The sequence below is a fragment of the Ornithodoros turicata genome, chromosome 3 (assembly GCF_037126465.1).
Source record: "Ornithodoros turicata isolate Travis chromosome 3, ASM3712646v1, whole genome shotgun sequence".
In the NCBI taxonomy this organism is placed as follows: domain Eukaryota; kingdom Metazoa; phylum Arthropoda; class Arachnida; order Ixodida; family Argasidae; genus Ornithodoros; species Ornithodoros turicata.
Genome location: NC_088203.1, coordinates 15,343,981 through 15,367,664, shown reverse-complemented (window position 1 = coordinate 15,367,664; position 23,684 = coordinate 15,343,981). Strand labels below are relative to the sequence as shown.

The 23,684-nt window shown below is 46.9% G+C and overlaps 2 protein-coding genes and 1 long non-coding RNA gene across 3 annotated transcripts; 2 read left to right on the top strand and 1 right to left on the bottom strand.

Moving 5' to 3' along the window:
* Positions 1-5: 5 nt before the first annotated feature.
* LOC135389945 (uncharacterized) lies at positions 6-2,171 on the top strand. Its single transcript, XR_010421628.1, has 2 exons — positions 6-303; positions 1,968-2,171. It is a non-coding gene; the product is annotated as an uncharacterized LOC135389945 (long non-coding RNA).
* A 5,522-nt stretch (positions 2,172-7,693) lies between these two features.
* On the top strand, positions 7,694-13,492 carry LOC135388193 (superoxide dismutase [Cu-Zn]-like). Its single transcript, XM_064617581.1, has 5 exons — positions 7,694-7,905; positions 8,702-8,801; positions 11,992-12,061; positions 12,668-12,785; positions 13,315-13,492. The coding sequence occupies exons 1-5, from the start codon at positions 7,756-7,758 to the stop codon at positions 13,423-13,425; spliced, it is 549 nt and encodes a 182-aa protein (XP_064473651.1). The 5' UTR covers positions 7,694-7,755; the 3' UTR covers positions 13,426-13,492.
* A 3,245-nt stretch (positions 13,493-16,737) lies between these two features.
* On the bottom strand, positions 16,738-22,546 carry LOC135388192 (superoxide dismutase [Cu-Zn]-like). Its single transcript, XM_064617579.1, has 5 exons — positions 22,340-22,546; positions 19,922-20,021; positions 19,413-19,482; positions 18,542-18,659; positions 16,738-16,909 (listed from the first exon to the last, which is right to left on the bottom strand). The coding sequence occupies exons 1-5, from the start codon at positions 22,487-22,489 to the stop codon at positions 16,799-16,801; spliced, it is 549 nt and encodes a 182-aa protein (XP_064473649.1). The 5' UTR covers positions 22,490-22,546; the 3' UTR covers positions 16,738-16,798.
* Positions 22,547-23,684: the final 1,138 nt, after the last annotated feature.

Genomic DNA, 23,684 nt, shown 5'->3' with positions numbered 1-23,684 from the left:
TACGCCGCTGAGGCACCGCACCTTGGCACCACCACGTGGAAGAAGACGAAGAAGAAATAACCATCTTTAGTTCGTCTTTAGGTGAGGCCGCCGGTAAGTAAGGCTACCGGCCAGTCGATTGTCCAAAATTGCCGATTTGTGAAATGAGGCTGGCATCCAAAATGCCGCTAGTGAACCGGGAAAAGCTGTCCACCGCTATCAAATTGATGTTCCGCTTGACGGCCGTAGTCTTCATCTGCATTGTTCTCCTAATCTTCAGTTTCTTCAGCTTTCTCTGGGAAGACCCGGACAGAGCTACACAAGGTGAACGAACATTTGTAGATATATGTATTTGGAATGCCCTTACATGGTCAGAACGTCTGAAACAATAACTCGCTGCATATAGCTGTTCCGACGGGAGGGGAACAGCGAGAGGGGTCACCAAAGGGGTCATCGGACTGCATGCAGGTCCCTGGTACTGGGTTGGACACTAAGGTTAAAGTCGAGATAATGTTTCGAACGTGCAGATATGAGCTCTTTTTGTTTGTTTGTTTGTTTGTTTACAGAGCTTTTGGTGGTGGGGTGCTTCACGTTTATCTTGTCTCAGACAGAAGCTCGCCTCGGGACAGCTCTGACTTGTAGCTTGTAGCGTGTACCTGTAGCCTAGGATGTACACTCTTGAAGCGGATTATTACGGCCTAAATCTCGTGTCCTCAGGGTCTCGGGCCTCATGGTATTGAGGTCGGTAGTATACTGTCGACTCCAATCTTCGGTCTAAACTGTATCCTCACAAACCATTGTTTCTCCATGTGAAGTGGAAATGTCGTAAGATTAATTTCTAATTTTGAGAAGTATGACGTCATGAGGATATAAATCGACCACGCGTCTGGCAGCACTGCTCCTGCAAGGTTGATTTTCGTCTCCTCACTGCACCTGTTGGGAGTCTTTCTACGTGAGGCGGGGAGCGGAGAAGCGAGCTGTTGCTAGGAGACAGACGGCCACAGCTCTCGGTGACGTCACCTATATTCTTTCAGAGAATCCGAAAACGTGAAGTTTTACGGGTGCTTCCAAAAATTCGTCAAAGCGCATAATATTTACTGACTGCATTTATACTTTGCGTACATGCGCCTTCGAGCGACACTCATTTAAAATGCGAAATAAATTTAAATATCCGTTTTTTATCCGCAGTGTAAAGCAAACAGTCAAACAGTGACTGATGTCGTTTCAGAGCCTGTTGCTCTTAAATATCTCGCAACATAGCACACACGTGTAGCAAGCGAACTGGTGACGATTATCCAAGATATAGCGAAACCCTGAAAGGGCAGGACGAGCAGAGGCACCCCTTCATTGTGTTTCCCTTTTTGTATCTGTGGTTTAAGAATGACGTTGCGGGAATATACTTCACAGCTGTGTTTGTGTGTATGTTCCTCCTTGTCCCTGATCTCGGGGTTCCGCTATCATGGATACATAGTCACACACGTGGTATGTTGTTGTAGAGTCATTTGCTGTCATCAAAATTGAGGTCGGGGCCCCAGCGGTTGGAGCGGGGCGGGGAAAGCCTGGCGTGAGACAACCCTCATTTTAGCGGGCGCAGTGGCGATCATGAGTATTCAGCATTTTTTTGTGTGTGAATTTGGTTACCATGGTAGCGTGCCGTAGACGTCGCTGCGTTAGATCCAGCGTATCCGTGTGTGTTGTAGCCGTATTTGACGGACAATGCGAAGCTGGTTTCTACTTCGGCAGCGTTGGCCGCAATTGTCAATTTCGATTTTCTAAAAACCTATGGGTGTGACTGGAACGAAAATTGTGACGTTCAAGTCCAGAAGACTTACGCTATATTGAATTTACGCACTTTATGAGATGACATCTCAAATGCTTTACGGGGAAGTAAAATCTGTGCGGCAGTACAACACGTCTGGACCATATTGCTCTTAAGATGTCTTTAGGTTGACCGAACGGCATGTCTTAAGAGACCTTGTAACTTTCAGATTGCAACGGGGAACCACACCACTACTTGGCCGCCAAAGATCCGACCACTATGCCATGCCGTTGCTCCGGTTACTGATGGAGTCCCTCCGACAGCGGAAGGCACTTTGCAGCGCACTACACTTCCTCGGCTGCTACTCAAATATGCCTATATTTTATGAAAATTAGACGACTCGTTAATAATTAAAGACATCTCTGCACGGTAATCGACATGTACGTCTCGTTTGAAAGAAATGCGTTGCTGTTGTGAGACATCCAGACGACACAACGGTATAGGCAGTGATGGCCACTAACTACTTCTACAGTAGTTTAACTATAACTACTAACTACTTTGTGATTGAGTAGTTTAACTAGTAGTTCAACTACTTTTCAGTGGAGTAGTTAAAACTACTTTTTAACTACTGCAATGTAGTTTAACTACATCTATAACTACCTAACGTTGTCCACCAACACCAACCCCTTGTAGTGTTCTTGGACACCTAAATATGAATCACAAGCAATAATAAACTTTGGCTCAAGCCATTGCTACGATCGTCAATTACAAAGCTTGTGGCACGATTCTTTCTGTGCCTACGCGATAAACTAAGTTGCAGAACTATTTCACAGCGAATGAGGCTTCACTAGACAAGCATTAAAAGTGAAGATTTAGTACACATGCACGACACAGTTGCTCTGCACCTCCGTTCTCATCAAACAAGTAGCTCAAGGTAAAAGTCGGAAGTACAATCGTGCCGTAAAGCTTGCGGCAAAATCAGAAGTAGTTGGCGCCTTCAGTAACCGAACTACTGTAGTTAACTACTTAAAATAGTAGTTTAACTAGTAGTTGTCACTACATTTCTGCAAGTAGTTGATAACTACTTTTTAACTACAATCAGGTAGTTTAACTAGTAGTTTAACTACATGTAGTTAACTACTGGCCATCACTGGGTATAGGTGCGAAAGGACCATAACGCCGTCGAGGCGGTAAGGTATTGGTTGAAGCAAAAGCCTCAACGGTGAGAAGCCTAAATGGTGAAATGGTTGAGAGCCGCAGACATTTCGAACAGATATACTGTTCTTCTACCGGGCTCTGTATAGCTGATCTAGCAGTAGCTATGTGTGCGACACACCCCTTCTCGCGGCAGGCAAGCTGTTAATATTGTCAGCGGCATTGAAAGCTTATGCCGAAAGAAACCCAGAGTGCAAATCTTGTGAGCGAAAGAGAATTCTAAATATTCACTTCCGAAAGTGCGGTGAAAGGACGCGGTGCGACGCCTGGTGGGAAACAATCGCCTATTCGTTGAGCAACAGTGTTACATGTCCCCAACCCTCTATCGGCTAAGTCGTAGGCTAAGTAGCCGGCTTCATGAGCTTTGTTTTAAAAGTTTGTTCAAAAGAGGTAGTTGCTGTCTCTCAAAATGCAAGAACATTGGTATATCGCGTAAATGAGTAATAACCTGCCAGCAGAATCACCATGAAAGCCACCTATACGCACCACGCCCCATGCACCACGCCCGGCAAGCCGGTGTGGTGATGGTAGCGGTCCACAGATGTCGCTGTACGCTCCATTGTTATTTGTATGTTCATGTCAGCCATGAAGAAGACCGAGAGACACGGACACAGAAGACGACACACGTAGGTTCTCAGCCGCCCTACATGGCGGGAACTGCGGAGTTCGTGTCGGGTCTTAGACACAGAGTTGCCCGTAATATTGAAACTTAATTTTCTAAAAAAAACTATGGGGTGGATTTGAACGAAATTTGTGGCGTTTGTGTACTGAGCACCCAGGCTGTCAAATGAGCCAACAATATAAAATTGTATGACTGCTGCTTTACAGTACCTTTATAGACAGGAGCTTCAGAAAATGTCGTACAGAAAATGTCGTACAGGAGCATCAGAAAATGTAGAGACTTCGACAAGTGCGGTCAACACACGTGATAAAAAGATGAAAACACTGAAGCTATACTCTTGATTAACGTACTGATTGCGAAACGCTTGTCTGAGATCAGCATCCTGCGGTTTATCCCATCTCAAATCTCCAGATGATGCAAGATCATTTATTATGAGTAACAAACACGTTCCGCATACGCTGTTTCTTTAAATACAATATTTGAACAACATGCCCGACGGTAATCAAGGAAATATGGGCTGCAGAACTACTGACAAGCGATTCCAGTCGCAAGCAGTGTCGTCGCAAGCAGTAGAACCTTTCTTGTGGTAGTCTGCATTTCGTCAGGTACAAGAGTGAGAAAGAGCTGACATCTCTATCTAACATGCTAATTCGTCACGTGAAAACAGAGAGGTGTGTGTGTGTGTGGGGGGGGGGGGGGGTATCGTTTATCTAAAGAAATTTAAAAAATAAGAAAGAGAGGGCGGTCTGCCTGCCGAGACGGGCGGCAAGCTGCCACAGAGAGAGAGAGAAAAAAGAAAGAAGAAAGGCAAGAAAAAAGAAAAAACGGGGATACAGCAACTAGACACACGACACATGGCGATGCTACGTTCAGTGCAAAGTTCGGTGGCTGTGCCACCTTCGGCTCACACCATACAGTTCACCATAATCACTTTCAGCTGGTCACAGGTTCGTTGTTCACAGTTGTCATAGGTTGTTGGTAACTCAGTTCACAGTGTTGTCTATTTCTTCTTTGCTGTCAGAGAATACCTAGGAGGTTACTCTCCTTCATGAAATCTAGGACTATGATTTGTGTTGCCCGCCGCGTTGACATTGGTCCAGTAGGGTAAATGAATGACTCCAGAATCGAATCTGGGTGACCTAGGTTCCTCATTTTTTCCATTAGGCGTTTCCTTTCCTGTTCGTATGTTCTGCAGTGAAGCAAGATATGTTTTATATTTTCCTCGACATCACAGGTGTTGCACAGCGCATCTTTACTTCGTCCTGTGATGCAGAGGACGTCCTTAGTCTTGGCGCTTCGAGTTGGCAATCTCATTAGAAGCGAAGTTTCTTCCCTTGTGAAACCCCTTGTGACGCAGAGGCGGGGAGCTGTTTGCATCGCTGTCCTGGCATCGGAGTGAAAGCGCCATACATGTTCATTTATAGCAGTTTGTGCTTGAGCATTACTTGGAATAGCGGGGAGTGTAGGAGGAAGCCTTGCAGCCTCCTTGGCTATATAGTGTGTCGGCTCTTTCATTTCCAGGTAGGCCCTTGTGCGATAGCACCCATTGCAAGGCGATTATATTGCCCCTGATCTCTAGTTCCTTTATGATTTCGAGAATTTGCAATGCAACAGGGTGGTCTTCGTAGTTGTTGGATATTGTTTGAAGGGAGTCTGATAGAATTACCATGGGGCCAGGTTGTCGATTCATTTCTTTTGTTTTCATTAGTGCAGCCAGGATAGCGGTCATTTCAGCATATCTAGTCGACGTCGTCCCATGGATGGCTTCTGCCCAATCTACGTTCAGAGCTGGAATGCAGAATGCTGCTGCACTGGTCCCAGCATTTCTGTCAATTGATGCGTCCGTGAATATTTGTAGCGAAGCATAGTGGTGTTCGTGTATGTAGTCTTCGGTTAGCTTCCGAGCAACTATGTCTGGCGTATTTCCTTTTTTCTTCATGCATGGAAGTGTCGTCTTACAATGTAGTTGGCGTACAGTCCATGGAGCTGGGCTTTTTCGCGGTCTTGCTGTGTGGATTCCGATCAACCTGCGAGTTCTCAGCGTTGTTACAAAACGAAAGCGTTGTCTGTTCTTAAGTCGGTTAAGGAGAGCTCTTCCTGGTTTTGTCTTCTCCAATCTAGTGATTTGTTGTAGCACTTGTTTGGTTGCGAGTAGGGGAAGGGGCAACGCTGGGACTTCTGCATACGTTGCTACGTTTCTCGTACTCAGAGGAACTCCGATTGCACTTTTGAGTTCCCCCAGGTGAATCCTTTCTAGCACTCTTCGTGACGACTCACTAAGCTTTGCGTACGGGTAAGCGTACATGAGTCTAGCCACTGTAGGGGCACTATGAACGAGTTGTATAATGCTCTGTGGACAGCCTGTAGTGGGGCTTGCTAATCTCCGAGAAAGATTGAGCTAGGGTTGGCAGCGCAGTTTGATGTCCTTCGTGTACGGTGCCCAGGACATTCGACTGTCTATGGTCGCTCCTAATAATTTTGTTGTTTTAACCCTCTTTACTGGCGTATTGTTCAAAGTGAGAGGAGGAAGCCGTCCCCACAGCCTGCTCCTGGGCCAATTAGCATGAATACTGTTTTTTCATTTGATAGTTGAAGACCCCTACAGGTTACGTAATCGTTCACTGAGTCGACTCCTCTCTGCACCACTCGTCTTAAAGTACTGGGACTTTTGCTTGCTGCCCATATGCAGATATCGTCCGCATACAAGGACATCTTGATACATGGTGTCGTCTCAGGGATGGCTGCTGGAAGTCCTGTCATAACGAGATTGAAAAGTAGCGGGCTCAGCACACTACCTTGCGGTAGTCCTACATTCTGTAATGTTGTACTGCTGAAAAAATTTCCAATAAGTACTTTAAAATGCCGGTCCGTAAGAAAAGCATAGGCGAAGCGCACTGTACGCCCGCCAATGCCTACTGCTGTTAGTGCGTCGAGGGCGCTTTGTGTTGAAACCATATCGAAGGACTGTTTAATGTCGAAAAATACCGCGGCAGTGCTTGTGCCGCATTTTGCTGCCTCATCCGTATCCGATATCAGGTCCAGCAGTGCGTCCGAGGCGCTGAGGTGTTTGCGGAAGCCTGTCATGGTGTCAGGGAGTAGGCCATTTCCTTCCAGAAACCAAGTAATTCTTCGATGCACAAGGCGTTCGGCGAGTTTGGCTATGCATGATGTCAGCGATATCTGCCGGCATGAAGATAACCCGGATTTTGGTTTCCCAGGCTTTGGAACAGGTACCATTATTGACTCTTTCCATGTTTGTGGAAGACGTGAGGTTGTCCATGCTTCATTTATCTGCTCTAGTAACTTATGTAGGGCAGAGTCTGGGAGGTTACGGAGTGCTTGGTTTGTCACGCCATCGCTTTCAGGTGCTCCTCTCGGTTTGAGCTTCCTAATATGGCATAGAGAAGTTCTTCCATCGTGAAATTGTTGTCAAGGGGGTGAGCTTCAATCAGTTGTGGTGCTGGATGGGGTTTGGAGTATCGACCTATCGCGAAATTTGCAGCAAACTCCTCTGCTAGTTCTTCTTGTGTCTTTTGTTTAGCCAACAGAAAAAAAAGCAGAGAGTGAGAAAAAACACATACGCTCTGGAACGGGATCGAAACCACAAGTTCCCCCAGTGGAAGTATAAGAAATACCAGCCAAAGCTTGGGGGTAAAAATGTCTGTTGAATACACAGCTAGGAAAACAAGAAGTCCGCAAGCAAACTAATGTCACGAACAGTCATCCCTATGGGTAATGAGATTTGAGCGCACGACAGAGACGCCTCAAAAACGGGTGCACGGGAGGGTTGAATAGAACAACTACTGCGGTATAGTTAACCAACATCTCTCGTGTTTCTCCCGTTTATGATCCCCCGCCCCCTCCCATTTGAGGACTGAATATCAAATCAAGCCTTCGAAATGCACTGTTAAAAAAAAGGATAAGAAATACTAAGCATGTCTTACGCAGTATAGAAAGAGCTACTTCCGGACGTTTGCAAGCCTCCGCAAGACCGATAAGAAATTGCGACCCAACAAACCGACACCGGATGCCATCGCCTTCAAAGGCGCACGCGCGACCAAACTCATTATACCCTCAATTGACACTCTTAGAGAAAGGAAAGGGATGTTGTTTCTTTGCACACGGCACCGAACAGGTGGCTAAACAGGTTGTATGAGGAGCTCATTCCAAATCCTCACTGATGGCGACTGCTAAGTGGCTCGTCTGCCTGACCACGGCAGTGGTGTTTGCTATCACACCGTGGTATGTTAACGGCCAGGGAGAAGTCATCACCCGAGCGGTTGCAGACCTCAATGTGGGCACAGCACGAGGGACAGTCACCTTTTGCAAGGTATGTACATCAATTTCACCGTTATTTTTTCGCAGAACAAATCGATTCCAGGTCATCGGGCTAACTCGGTCGAAGCGCGCACAATATATTTTATAAACTGCATTTGAGGCGTTTTTGCACGCAGTCTGGTGGACTAGCTAGCTCCATGACGAAAAAAGCTCCAGCGAGAGCAGGAAGTAAAACGAACGACGCAAGAAAAACTGTCTTTAGTTGTGTCAAGCACAAGCGTACGCCTTTATGCAACCTGATATGATGTGACCCTACTTGTGTATACTTTAACGAAGTTTATGCGAGAGGTGTAATTGCAAGAAATATCCTAAAACATTAAAACTCCGGTATGTGCGCTCTAGCGCTCTAAACCAGGGCCGTCCCAAGGCAGGCTTGTGCCTTGGGCCTGAAGATGGACCTGAAGCGCCCCCCCCCCCCTTCCAGCCATGCAGAAGCCCTTTAAAAAACAAAAACACAAAACCCGCTCGTCCGCACTTTCGAGTTCAAAAATTCTCTCGACTCTCTCTTTATTGCTCAATAGCTCCCGGGACTGGCGTCCCGTCAGGCAAAGGCGCATGGGGTGGCTGTCCCTCTCGCCCCCTCGTCAGAACGGCTTTGGTGCACGCAACCGTTATAGCTTTTACGTACCGCCATTTGACCCGGAGGATACCGGATTATGCTCAGAGTGCTCCGCTTTTACCGCTTCAGTCTACAGGAGGTCTGTGCTGTTATAGCTCGCAGCAAAAAACGTGCTCGTTATGTACGCCGTGCAGGTAATAAAAATATGGACGCTCTTTCTGTTTGGCAGCCCTCGGACTACGATCAAGTCCTCGTGTCTGGAAACGTGACAGGACTAAGCCCGGGAAATCATGGATTTCATATTCACATGTATGGAGACATCTCTACAGGTCTGCTACCGATCACTCATATACACGTAAACGTTGTTATAGGACAGATACCGTACCACACCTTTAACGGTTTATTGTTTGGTACGGTGCTATACCGGGTGTCTCAGTTAAATCCCCGGGTTAAATATTTCGCGGACCGGTGCACCGATCGAAGAACTTCCGTTTTTACAAGTATCTGTCCGATGCCGCCTGCAACCTGGGCGCTGTGTGAATGAGTGAGAGGCGCTCATCATTTAAATAAAAATTCAAATGCGTTTCGTGAAAAAAACATAACTTCTAAAACAGGGCTCCGTTGCCACTAAAATGGGTACTACCCTTTTGGGACCTTCAGTGGACATCGTTTAGAGAAAAATATGCCACCAAAGCGGGTCATTTGTTGCAGTAATTAATTGGTTTTGGTTAACATATTTGTCGCGGCTGGTCGCAAAAAGGACGCTCTTCCACTCCCCATGTCCACCCCATGAATTACGTCCTTTTGCACTTCGCCGCGATCAGTCGCGACAAAAATATGTAAACCGAAATCAATTAATTACTGCAACAAATGACCCGCTTTGGTGGCATACGATGTCCACTGAAGGTCCCAAAAGGGGTAGTACCCATTTTAATGCTGACGGCGCCCTGCTTTAGAAGTCATGTTTTTTTACGAAACTCATTTGAACTTTTATTTAAATAACGAGAGCCTCTCACTCATTCGCACGGTGCACAGGTTTTAGGCGGTATCGGACAGATGCTTGTAAAAAAAAAGTTATTCGATTGGTGCACCGGTTCGCGAATTATTTAGCCCGGGGATTTAACAGAGACACCCTGTATAGGGCAGGGTTCAGGGGTCCTATACTTGATATTGCAAATGGCACAATTGATGATGAAACAAAACGATAATTGTTGTTCTTAAGTAAGTAAATAAGTATTATCTGGGGGGAAAGTCTTATTTAGCGTTTATAGTCCATCATCTAAAGTGGATTTCGCTTGAGATGTGGTGCTGTATCTTGGCAATCTCGTGCCACTTCCAAGGTTGACGCAGAGAATACTAACGAGGCGCTTGTTGTTTTAAGTGCACATGGTTTTGTGACTATCATATTTGCATTTACCATGTACTTGTTGTTGTGGTTGAAGAGCTCGATAGCGCGTAAAAGGGTAGGGCCGTTAAGGTCGCTTTCCGGTACGTGTTGTGCTATGTAGAAAATTGAAGTTAATAAAAACAAACTTGGAGTTTCTGTGCTAGAGGAGAAAGGTCAACTACATATGTACACTTGGCTTTGTTTAATGAATGACATAATTAAGTATTAGCATGTGTACCCTTTCGGTACGTGGCAAGGGTGTGGGACGGAGCTTAAGAAATTTCATCTCGATCTCGCTAAGCCTTCCTGTTTCACAAACTAAAACCGGAAGACTGCTGACGGTGATATCATGGCGCAGACGTTGTGCTAAGAGTCGAAGAACAAGCATATGATTGGGAATTTCATTCAACATATTTTACATACCGATTTCACGCGTGATGACGAATAGACCTCGAGAAACGTCATCATAACATTGGTAGATAGACTGAAACCGAAAGAAATCTGAAAGGGAGGGCTTAGATTCCACTGTAGTCACTAAATAAGCTGCCCTTCAGAGTATCGACACTGAGGTCCAAGGGAGAGCAGGAGCGCCATCTTGTTTCCGCACCACACCGTTACGATATCGAATTGGGGACCAAAGACGACTAACATAATGCTCGCTGTATCATAGAGAAGCGTGTATTAGAGCCCTGCACCATCCGCGGATGGAAGCTGATATCCGCGGATATCCGCAAGACGCTTGCGGATTCGGATGAAAATTTAGAACTTTCTCCGGTGTGCGGATCGGATGCGGGTGGCGCGAGGTCGGATGCGGATCGGATTCGGTTACGAAGGCAGCGGATCGGTAGCGGATCGGATACGGATATACCGCGTGCTGTAATTTGTCCACTAGCAATTTATTTGCATTGTGTGGCGACAACGGGCGGATGCTTGGGTTTACCTTTGACCATGCACGGCCAAGACAGGAGAGAACGTATTCTGACGTCTGGAACCGCACGTGCACCGACAAGGTAGCGTTCCACGCGTTCCAGAAGTCTCTCCCTATCGCGTTTGTTGAAACGTTTCCCGTCGCTTGTCGTCATTAGTCCTTCCGTGACAGCGTGGAAGCATATCCGAAATTATTCCAACATATGCTTGCGGCGGTCTTTACGCGTCCTTCGAAACGTGCGGATTTTGCGGATCGGATGCGGATGGTGCGTTTTTGTCAGCGGATCGGATGCGGATCTAAACTGTTGTGTATGCTGCGGATGCGGATCTTATGCGGACCACGCGTGCGCGGATGCGGGTCGGATGCGGATGTAAAAAATCTCATCCGCGCAGGGCTCTAGCGTGTATAATTATTGTGCGATAATCCATGTATTGTCCACCAGAGCGTCCCGAAGATGGCAAGGTGAGCTCAAGGCCGTCAACTGCTGCTTGTAAACGAAAGGAACATTTCACCCGCGCACGATAGATGGCATCGTGCGCTAACGTGCGCAGTGCGCCTGCGTGTGGGTAGTTTGGCGCGGAAACAAGATGGCGCATGCTCGCTCTTGGAACTCAGTGTCGATACTTTGAAGCGTAGCTTATTTAGTGACTCTAGGTTCCACGAGTAGACACTTGTTGACTGCTTCCTATTGAAAGAAAAGTAGGACAGAAAGTCGTGTCCCTTTCAGGGACCACCGTAATCCTCTCAAGACTGTAGCTTTCGTGCGAGGCCTTGTTCGCCAGCTTTGAGCGTAGTTGAACTCTACCAAATGACGTCATTTTTTACAAACAGGGAGAGGTCTTTTGCACTGCTGTGTTTAAATTGGAGTGTCTCCCCTGTAACATTTGAAAGCTAATCGAATGGTTCTATACGCCCTGACCTTTACTGGCAGGACGATGGCGATATCCACCGCACATGCGCAACGTCATACGTATTGGCGACTCGACATTGCGATTAACGTGCATCAGAAAGACAGTTAAAGATATAACTCAAGCATCCCTAACGCAAGCGAGCACCCGATACCTGCCATTCGCCAGCGCTGTCCTGCCGTCGTAGTGACAAGTGTGTCGCGCCCCGGCCCCGCTTTCGGTTGTCCGGTGCATAGAGGAAAATGGACTGACATTTGTTCTCACTCACGCTTATCTCTTTTGTCTTCATGAACAAGGTTGCAAAGGCGCAGGTCCGCACTTCAACCCCACAGGGCAGAACCATGGTGGCCCAAATGACGTTGAACGGTAATAGCCCCCTTTTCAACTTCAATCATCATCAATTTCAAAACGGAAACCCGAAACCGAGACGTGAAACTGGGTGACGGGATGTGTCGGGTGCGGGTGAATTTTGAAAATATTATGCGGGTTGCGCGGACGGGTGCGGGTAGTGCACCTACGGGTCGAGAAATCCCGACCCGCGCAATACTCTACGTATTAGCTTGTCTACTTCGACCATCAAGTGTTTCCGGGAGACTGTCATCTTCAGCCAGTAGTCTGTTGTGAATAGCTATCACAAAATTACGTTATCAAGGCAACGTTGAACTTGTGGCGGCCCGTGGACGACGATGACAAACTCTATGTTGGAACTTGCAAGGAATATTTCTTTCTTTTTTCTTTTTGTTGTTGTTCCGAGACCAAGTTGTCACCGCGAAGCAACAGTGGCTCACATTTCACGCTATATACTGACAGAGAAGGCGTAAGACCCGCCCTAGTCACCCTCCGTACCAGTGCATCAGAATAACGGGTGGTTGGAAGCGCACCCTTGCGGGGCCTTCAGTTCTTCTCCTAACATACGGCCGCGTGAAGGAACAATTTAGCCCCGCGATGACCCCTGGTGAAATCCTTGCGCAGGCACGTAGGTGACTTGGGCAACATTGAGGCGGACGCTAGCGGGACAGCTACCTTTGAATTCTACGACCCCCTTCTGCAGTTCACTGGAAGAAACTGCATCGTCGGACGAGCTGTTGTGGTAGGTGGAATGCTCATTTTTGCACATTTCTTCCAGGTCTACAGTTTGTGGTGAACCTGCTTGGCGAAGGCTCCTTGCGGTCAAGTTGAACGGTTCGCTACTCTTTTAGTGATACGGACAAACATCCTCTGAGCTCCTCCAATTAACAGCTCTTCTTAGCTGCATTCTGGAAACACCCACTGAAACGGTTCATGTGGCCCTGCTGCCATAAGCTGCCTGAGGGCTGCCGTGCGGTCATTACCTCAACTCGTACAGATGCGCACACAGCGTTTTGTTTTGGGGAGCTAGCAATTTGTTGCAGGGTGGCGCTGGGAATTTCTTTGTCTTATTTCCTACCATTATGCGTAGTAGCTTCTTCACAAATATTTTCCGGTTCTTACGCTGCACCCGACGGATTAAAATTATGCAATAGTGAGATTTTGGATTGAACACGCGATACATTTGTTCCTGAGACGTTCCTTGTGCGAGCTGTCTGGATGCACACTTCGGACAATTCTTTCTGAACTGTTTCCTCCCAATTTTCTTGCAGGTACACGAAAACGAAGACGACTTGGGAAAGACAAATCATCCTGACAGCCCCAAGACGGGCAACGCTGGAGGCCGAGTGGCGTGCGGAATCATTGCTGTCGCCGCGCCTTGATTCGAGCAGGTCACGCAGAAGAACAGAACCACTCAGAAAAAATAAAAAAAATATATATATATACTTATTTTTCTACGTCGCATGTGTATGCATTCCCCTGACACAATAACCTAGAGAAATGCTATTTGATCCCGGAAAAATGTGTCTACCAACCTGGAAAACAACAAGTGTTAAAGAATTTTGATGCAACTAGAAGGGTAGGGCACCGTCAGTGAATTTGGCCAAAACCCAGCTGAAGTCAGGGAAAATCGTTGAATGGACCTTTTTCACAACGCTTCTGCGCATGCTTGCCACAACTGTTGTGCTCGCCAACAACACATGACTCAACGTCAATTGTTCATCAATTAATCATTTATCAATGTCAGCGTCAATTGTTTATCAGCTGGTCACCACTGAGTTCCATAATCAAGCAATTGTTCACAAGACATCTTTCTTTCTCTTGTCTACGTATCATATATCGGCTCTCCAATAAAAGCAATACACCATAAAGTGTTGCCACCATGATTCATCCTTGTCATCACGATGATACAGCACCGAGCTCCCAGTCTTAACAATCGTTGAGTCACGCGTTGTTGGCGAGCTCAACAGTTAAATCCAACTCACTTCGCGGGCACATACAAGAGTAATCATGCCGAAACTACCGCAGTGTGTCGCCGTGTCGCTAAGAGCGCAGTCGTCCACCCCTCTGAGGCAGTGAACTGGCCTGATTTCACCAGCTTCCGCTTGCCTCTAGGGTGTCGCGCCGAGGAGAAAATACACCGCTCGCGTGTTCCGTAAACTTTTGTCGGGACCTGTACACATCAGTGGCCTTGACAAGTTGACTTACAATAAGGTAGGCAGGGGGATACTGCATCATCATTGGGGCAAAGCATTCTGAGGGCTATAGTGAAAAATAAAAATTAAATCGGCATACCCCATATGTACAGCGTTAGTCTAGCAAACGTTACACATTTCTGTCACATCTTAAAAATAGAACACTGGGTTTAGCCTCCCCCAACCTTTGAAGACTGATAGCCATTTGTCTGAAGTTTTATTGGAATATTTTGTAAGCACTATGGTCATGCAGCAAAAAAAAATCAAGCAAAATCTCCTTCCATGCATTTTCAATGACCTATCTCACGCAATCACCGCCATTTTTTTCTTGTGTCTTCTGCACGTTCACATCACCTCACACAGGCGGCGCTGCCTACAACGATGTCACATGTCCATTCTGACGTTATGCACCAATGCGTTATGTGTCACGAAACCAGCGGTGACTCGTCTTCCTTTACACCTCTTCTTTTGTATATTGGCGCCACCTGTGTGTGGTGAAATGAAATTGAAGCGCACACAGGAGAAAATGGCGGCTTCTGAGTAAGATAGGCCATAGAAAATGCATAGAGTGAGATTTTGCTCAATTTTAGTTTTTCTTCTACACGACCATAACGATCACCAAAAATTCCAACAAAACTTCATGTAAATGGCTATCAGTCTGCGAAGTTTGTGGTTGGCTAAACCCAGTCTTCTACTTTTACGATGCAGTCGAAATGTGTAACGTTTGTTAGACTAACCCTGTATATCTACGACAGACTAAGGGCATTTTTAAAAGCCCTCGTCAATAGTCAGTCAATGCTCTTGCAGGACGTTCTGCTTTTCCTCAGAATTTTTACCTATAGTATCACAAAGCCTGCTGTCGAGGTTAAGCACTGTTCCGGCAAAGTGAGTTAGGGGAACGTACTAAATCGTTAGTGCATCTTCTGCGGATTGTCACTACAAAAGATGCCGTGTGACAGCACGCGAATGACGATAAGCCCAAAAAGTGTCACTGGAAGTGACACTAATTCACTCCGCGTGACAAGGGTATAAGACGCCCGCGTAGTCCAACGCAAACAATATTCGTGTTTCCGAGTTTGGAAGAATGGTAGTAGCTAGGTGCGGTACTGGTGGTTTTTATCAGCTGACATTGTTTCCAGTGTGTTCGGAACCCTGCCGTAGATTTTTCACACTGTAACCTCTCAGAATATTGTTCCTCTATGTGAGGCGGAAGTACCATTTAAAAATAATTTCTGGTTTTGAGAAGTGTGACGTCATAAGATCGACCATCGACGCGTCTGGCAACATTGCTCCTCCAGCGTATTTCCAAGGTATATGTATATAGACAGGTAGCGAAACTCGCATAGGGCCCTGCGTCTTCAGATGACGCCATGATAGAGACTGTCAGCGCCATCCATCCGTTGTGCGGACCACTTCTTTTGTAAATAAATGACGTCAGATATGACGTCAACAGCATGAATAATAAGCAGTGCATAATTAGCCATGGCGGGTTTGCAATCGCGTACTTCGTTTGCGTTGTATTCCTTTCCCCTTTTCCTGACCCGACCATACTAATCACTAAGGGCAGCAATACCAGACTAGAACAGAGAAAAATAAATCATATCATGTTTAATGACAGATATCAGTTCAAATTACATAGAGTTATCACAGGTTTTGACGAAGGGTACGTGATAACCACAAATAAACAAGTTTCAGTTGATGCCCATTCCTCACCTAGACATACACGAACATCTAGTGATTAGCCGTTTGTATTTCATGAATGAGTGGTCATAATGGGTCCGTAGCAAAAAAAAAAAAAAAACATGGCATCGTTGGTGCACAGCTGATTCGCTAACACTCACGCTATCATGGCCGATCTTGCCATGACGAAACATTTGTTTCGCGGGGCCAGCTACACGGGATGCATAGCACTCATCTGTTCACACGTGTTAATCTTGGTCTGCATTACAATACACGAGCACATGGCACGGATACAAGAATGCACGAACAAACGAGCCTACGTGCGCAGTGCATGGAGCAGGAAACGGAAACGTACTCAGGTGGTAGATGATTTCGTATATGTGTACTAGCAGGGCAACAGATAGCTTTTCCTATACTTAAATTATGAATAAACATAAAATAGTATAACATAAATATTAGTATATACCAGACCCATGCGCGCGTCGTAAACATTTTTTGTTTACGACCGTACCTGTGCTACCAACACCCAGGATCGCTCGAGTCCACGGAGATGAGTGTTGCCGGGTCAGATTAGGTTTATTTCCCCGCCTTTGCTACCTGGCTAAATCCACCATATTTCAGTCTACCGCAGCTTCTGGCAGTATTCAAACGTTGGCCTGGGAGCAGGGAAGGAAGCGCATAATGTTCACTAACGGCATTATTACGTACCGGGTGCTTCAGTGAGACAGTTTTTAAATATTGCGTAATACGCTATAATAATATACAACGCTAATACAACGCTATTGAGAAATAGAGTTGGCGACGCGTATCTCACATGCATGATGTGTAATAAATATATTTTTTTATTAAAGCTGAACACGTTTTGTGAATTGTGCTGGAATCAAGGAGCAGCAATGGCAATGATTCCGCAGGCCACTCGTCCTCCAGCGTTGCCAGTCTTCGAGCTCTCTGGGTGGCCAGTCCTACCCAGGTCGTCTTCGTTCTCGTGTACCTAAAACGAAAATTGCAACCAGTCCCAAGTAATTCCGAGAATAATTACTAAGGAATATGACAACTGATCTCGTAAGGTGTGCACGGTTTGACGATCATGCATCGAATGACAACACAATGTGCGGTGCGCGCGTTTACCATGGCACTCCAGTTACCAGTACAGGGAGGCCAAGTTCGTTAAGTGTAGAGATGACTTGTTGCGTCGAGAAAAATCTGAACGCGCCTTTTGTACAGCTGGCAGCGCCATGCGCAGCGCTATCCAATAGGAGCGTTCCGATTACGTATCTCGACGCATAAAGTTATCTACGCTTAAAGGGACTATGAAATTTCCCGAACCCCCATACTTTTTTTCGATGGAAACTGTTCTTCCCGCAGAGAAACTAATATGCCACAAATTTTTCCGGACGAAATCGCTCCACTCTGCGAGGAGCGCGCGCTGGAAATGTCTCTTCCGCACAATGGCAAGTAATGCCGCGAGCTCGCGCTGTGGCTGCCGCCACTGCCGAAATCTGCCGATCACGCGAAAGCTGCTGTCATGGAGTTTTCCACTCCCGATGAACGCATACGCGGGATCCTACGGCGCATGCTCCTGGCGGGATTCCTCGGGTCGGCGACACGTCACGATGACGTGTTGTTGAGCCGGCCGTGATCGCGTCAAGTTGCCCGTTGTGTCTCCGCTCGGCAGCTCGCCACGGCGCGGCGCTAGCTGTCCTCCCTTCGCCGCTCCGTTTAAATTCGCTCCCGAGAAATCCGCTCGCGCGACGAAAGTAAAATTTCGGTTCTAGACTCAGAAAAATGTCTTCTTTCGAACGGAACAAAGAAAAAAATCGTTTCATAGTCCCTTTAACGAACATAGCCTCCCAGATATTTACCAGCGCGGTGTGATGTTATACCTAGGTTTTGTAGATCGAAAGGTGCACGAAAACACGATAATCCAATCTCCTCGAATCTTTGAAGCGTGTGGCATCACATAGGTAAGCCTGGATTCATTTGGAATGGCTGATATCTGATAGACTGACAGCTATATGGATTCGAAGGGTGCTCCGATTTCCTAAACTTCAAGGTCTTTTCCCAACAACGATGGCGGTGACGCGAAGGAAAAAGAGAAATCAGGAAGGGCTCGCTAGCGAGTGAAATTATCAGGCTCCGATAGCATCTTTGGAGAGAAGCAGTGTGGACAGCGTGCAGCCCCTGGAAGACACTTCGAAGCATTTCGTAGCACGTGCAACAGAGGAGGGCGGGCGTTGTTTGCTATAAGTTTCCATACTCGTGACAGTTGGACTCACGGCGACTCCTTGTCTAAACTGACACAGTCGGCGTTAACCGGTGCTGGAGGTTCTTCAGTGCACAGTTTGGTGATGCGGTATCACAGCAAGGAGCACACCTTGGCCACCGGCTATCGTATCTCCACTGCGCGCCTTATGCAACTAGATAGACTACTCAGGATGTTGGTATGGAGGAGCTTAGAAGGAAAAAAAAAATGTGAAGGGCAACGAAAACAATAAGCATTGAGTACATAGTCTACCATTTATGCTTCCCCGTATATAAAGGCGGCGCTAGAAGACTTACAAGAGGCTACGAAAAAAGGCGAATTCGCAGTTGACGACAAGTAAGTTACACCTATTGTACGTACCACAACAGCTCTTCCGATGATAGAGTTTGTCCCTGTAAACTGCAGGAGGCGATCGTAGAACTTGAAACTAGCTGAACCGCAAGAGTCTGCCACGACGTTGCCCAAGTCACCTACATGCCTGCACATGGATTTATCTAGTCATTCCAGGGCATGGTTGCATGACAACGGACCGGAGTTTACGACTTGTCATAGTGTAGTTTGCAATGAATGCGTGACAATTTAAGGCTATCGTTTAGCGGTAAACGCATACGGCACTTTCTCTACGGAAAACTGGGGCCTTCCGCGGTCATGACATCTGTATTTACTTATTTAGTAGGATAGAAGATTGCCAAGCCCACCAGTAAACAACGGTTTATCGACGGGGCTTCGCGGTCCGGTACGGGGCTAGTCGTCCGGACCCATTAGCAGCGTTCTTTGCATGGAGAGCCTCGGCCGGAGAAACACACGTGATGAACAAATTTCCCATGTAGAATATGAAACTTGTTTCTGGACGAACGAACATGCGGTCAGTAAATACGGTACACAAAGACGCAACAGCGGCACGCTCGAATTGCTTGCTTATATTTCCACTTGAGATAGCTGTCGTCGTAGAGTCGTGCCGGTGACCACCTATGGTCAAAACGGACGCTCCATTTCCTTCGGTCGCCGCAACGGAATGCTCACCGCATGCGTTTGTGAAACCTGCTGGAGTGTGCGACGTGTGTCGACGGGAAAACTACATTTTCTGCGTCCCGGTTCAACGCAAACATCAACGTTAGACCATCCCCGTGCCAACGGGATTCCGTCTCACCATGGCGAATATTGTGAGAGAGTTGGGAATATGAGAGTTTCTATAGTTGGGAATATGAGCTCAGTCGGAAAGGGTTGTTACCGTTCAGTATCTTCAGGGGCGCCGTGATTCTGTTTCGTGGGGTTGAAATGCGACCCAGCGCCACTGCAGCCTGGTGTATAAAGAAAAATCAAACTAAGCACAAGTGTAGACGGATAGAAATCCAACAAACCGGTAAGGAACTATGAAGGGAATTGCCTCAGGACTAAATTCAGGCTGAACTCAGGCTGAAATTTCGAAAAGATACCGTTTTATGTGATTGAGTCGATTGACAGCGCTTGTGAAACTGGTTCCAGACAATCCAAGTGGTAATGCAGCAATGATAGCCAGGAAACGGCGTTGGCTGTTTTTGCACATGCACGTAATATGTGGCTGCTCAAGAGTCTCAGAAGTTGTTGCCGAGGGCCGCTTGGTAGAATATTTTGCATGAACTTTGAGCATGTCCTGCTCCATTGACAAAACTTTTCCCGCGCGAGGCAGTCATTTGCATAACTTACCGCATGATACTTTATCTAGAGCTACGCTGTATGCATGTATGATAAGAGGCTGACCTTCAGATATATCTCCGTACATGTGAATATGGAAGCCATGTTTGCCCGGCTGTAGTCCCGTGACATTACCGGAGACGAGGATTTCACCGCAGTTTTCGTCCTGCCAAAGAGGGAAATGGTAAGAATGACCAACGCAGCGTGAGACATAAGGCAAGTTACGAAATTACAATTTAGTGTTCTAAACGGTAGCCGCAGGTGCAAATGCGCCGGGTGCATAACTTGGCAGTCTTAAAATATACTATTTCGTCACCGTCACAGAAGTGACAGGCCTTTCAGTTTAAGATGCAGCGTGAGTTTACGTATCGTATCAGATGCTACAGTGTTACACTGTGCCACGTGAAATCTTCCCATGCGTATCATAGCGATGTAAAGAGGTTATTCGAGCGAAAGGTATGCCAATAGTCAAACAGTATAGTATGTAACACACACACACAAAAGGGGGGCGATGGGTCTGAGCGGGGAGGAGGAAAAAATGGTCCCGGAGGCTCCTCGCGTCAAGGAGTACAGCTGTCGCCACACTTAACCGTAACGCGCGATCGCGTGGCAAGTGTGGCCACCAGCGTCACCAGGAGGCCAACCTTCGACTTTGTGTTCGAGACATAGGGATCATTGCACAGAGGCGCCGCCTCTCGACGGTGGGTCGGCAATGGCTCGATATGCTCTCACCTTCTGAGCTTGTGTTTGTGCGCCCTCACCCAACGGGCGCTTCGGCCACGAACGATTGCAGAACGAATGTGGAAATGCGCGCTTATCTCATGTGGCCTTGCTGCGATAAAAGGAATAAATAAGTGTTGCGAGTGAGCTATGGGTTCGACATAACCCTATGCACATTATTTTGAGACGAACGTAAACAACGAAAAAGAAACTTCAGCTTTGTCCGCTATCACCGCTCCTGAATCCTCACTCCTTCCTTGCATGACTCCTCCATGGGGCAAGTGCGCATTCCCTTCCCAATGTCCTTTCTCAGTCGCAGCCGGCGCGCGCGCCAGGAACGAGCGCTAGTGCAGCGTAGGTAAGGCCAGTGGGTGAAACATGCGGGAATCCGAAGCCACCGCCGAGAGGAGGCGCTTGTGTGGAAATATCCAGTGTCTCGAACCCAGGGTCAACGCCTGGCTGAGCTGACGCCTCCGGGACCACGCGATCGCGCGTTACGGTTAAGTGTGGCGACGGCTTTAATGGGGCGTGGTTGCGGATAGCTGATGAAACATACCACTGCCAACCGAGTGTTACCATTTGCTCTTCCGATTTGTTGAAATTGGAAAACCTTTTTTTCATATGTTAATGGATAATACAATCTGTGCGTAGTTAAATGAGTAACAAACGCGATATCATTCGCTGGATGCTAGTTCTACTGTTGGTCAGACATATGTTTTATAGTTGCCTCCTGCATCTTTTCTGTGTCGATGTTTATGGACAGCAAAAGCTGTACGCCCACTCATTCGTTGTTTCATTGTCCTTACAACTCCGCTTCTGCTGAAGACAGTTACTAATCGACATAGAAAAGATGAAGGAACATATAAAGCCTGTGTCTCACCAACAATAGGAAAATACTACCATTGGGCTTGAGTTGGGAACTACATCGGACAGCCCCCCCCCCCCCCCCCAACAGCGAGCGTAAAGTCTGACCCTCAGGCTAGTGATCTCAGTTTAAATCGTGTATATGCTTTTTTTTTTCACTGCTACGATGCAGTGAGTAACTTTGGCCTTTTGCTCACTACACTGTAGCACTTCCTTTTATAAAACACCGGTATGTACCTATCTGACAGAAATACGCGCAACGTCGAACCTTGGAGAACCGCTTTCTAATCTTGTCGCGTTGCCTACGCTCCACTGAATAAAAATATCTAAATAAAAACATCAATGCTAATCAAAAGACAGCCCATGTTGCACAATTCTAACCAATCAGGCGGATGAATTCTAGCACTTGGTCGGCTATGATCCGTTTCATCGGCTGTCAACAACGACGCTGCCGTATTTTTCGTTGCGGAACCCACCGGTTCCATTTCCGCCCACACAATCAGGAACCATTTTTTCCGCAACCCGGAGGCCCGTGGTGGTGGTGGTCGTGGTGGAAGGGCTCGCCGTTGTCGGCCTCACGGACCCTGGGCGAATGTGCGTCCTGGGTCGACTTCTAAGGGAACTGTGTCGATATATGTCTGAAAGCATCCGTAACAGCGCAAGAAATGACTGAATAATGGCACGCACGTGGTCCGCATCAAGTGAGCCAATAACAGGCAACATCCACAAAACTGAGCCAAGTGCGCAAACACATGCACTTGTGCAAAGTGCGTGGCAGCCGAACACTGCTGCTTCCCCCCTTTTCTTCCTTCCCTTGCAACTGTTACCGACGCAACTTCGCGGCTAACGACTTTGGTGTGGCCCACAAAGCTGCCGGTTAAAACGAAAAATGTAACCTACCATGCTAAATGTGACGACCCCTCTCGCAGTGCCAACGGTCAGGCTCGCAACAGCTCGCGTGATGACTTCTTCCTTGCCCTCAGCGCAGAAGGCAGTTGTTACGAAGAGCAGTGCCGTGGTCAGACCCACAAGCAACCATGCTGCTGCCATCGTTGGATAGCTTGATGTGAACCCCTTGCGGAGGCTGTCAAGCGGTTAAGCCACCTGCTCAGTGCAGTGTGCAAAAAGGGAAACGCCTCCTGCTTTCTTTGATAATATCAAGTGGTGAGCTTTGATACCGAAAAGCGTTGAAATGCTGCGTTTGTTCAGGCGTGTTTTCAGGTCATGTGATATATGCGCCCCCTCAGAGTTGTGCAAAAGTTGTGCACCTCGGAAACCCTGATGAAAGGATTCCGTCTGTTGTATATTGTGTTGGTGGTCATTTTTGGTAATTTTCTAAGCCGAATGCATTGTGGATACTACAAATGTGTTTAAGATGGCGGACAGGACTCTCTGATGTAGTACGACGAGGAGTGCAGCATGCTACGTAGTCACCACATGACTGACCTTTTGGGTTTGCTGACTGACGTAACCCTCTCGAGAAGTTATTCTTCTCAACGTACGTTGTTCCAGGGAACCCGTGGTCGTGCCTACCGCACTGCAGTAACAGAGTAGAGGGGGGTGAGGCGAATTAGATGTCACACAGGTAGCAATCTTTTGGGTAACATCTCATTACGGCCGAAGGTAGACTCATTTAGACCAAAGATGTTTCATCACGGCCAAGAAGAAGCATCCACCATATTAGCAATCGCTGTATTTTATACTTCCCAAAGTGTGTCCGAGAGACTGTCTGACACATTTCGTAGACTGTCTGGCTTAGCAGGTTGCTATTCGCACATAGTTGCATTCTCATACGAGTAATTTACTGAATCAAAATAGCCGAAGTGCCTGTAATACATGTAGCTCGGTACCTGTTCGTAGATTTGCGCCGTTTGTATAGCTGGCTGCGCGTTTAGGAATAACAAATTTATTCGAAGGTAAGGTGTCAGGATACCGACAGTGCATCACCGTACAGCAGCGTTTATCATTGTGAGCCATATATCCTTTGTTAAAATCTGTCGTCATATTTGTTCAAAAATAAAAGTACAAGTCGGCGTACTTGAATTGATCTCCTTGAATTGCTTACGGAGAACATCTGCAAATGTTATGTTTATGTGCCTTCGCGTACCATACTAAGCGCAAAAGCATATCTGATTAGAATAAATATTTGAAGAGGTGGTCATTTAAATACATTGTTATTTATAGCCAGTTTTTGGAATTTGCATTTGGAAACTGCATTGAAATTTCTTGTTCGGCGAACAGGAAA

Excerpts from the sequence above, each read along its gene's own strand:
- LOC135388193 (XM_064617581.1), top strand. The coding sequence starts at position 7,756 with ATGGCGACTGCTAAGTGGCTCGTCTGCCTGACCACGGCAGTGGTGTTT. Across the intron at positions 7,906-8,701 it reads GGACAGTCACCTTTTGCAAG|CCCTCGGACTACGATCAAGT; the intron begins GTATGTACATCA and ends TCTGTTTGGCAG. Across the intron at positions 12,786-13,314 it reads TCGTCGGACGAGCTGTTGTG|GTACACGAAAACGAAGACGA; the intron begins GTAGGTGGAATG and ends ATTTTCTTGCAG.
- LOC135388192 (XM_064617579.1), bottom strand. The coding sequence starts at position 22,489 with ATGGCAGCAGCATGGTTGCTTGTGGGTCTGACCACGGCACTGCTCTTC. Across the intron at positions 19,483-19,921 it reads GTACGGAGATATATCTGAAG|GCTGCAGTGGCGCTGGGTCG; the intron begins GTCAGCCTCTTA and ends TTTATACACCAG. Across the intron at positions 18,660-19,412 it reads GCCCCTGAAGATACTGAACG|GCATGTAGGTGACTTGGGCA; the intron begins GTAACAACCCTT and ends ATCCATGTGCAG.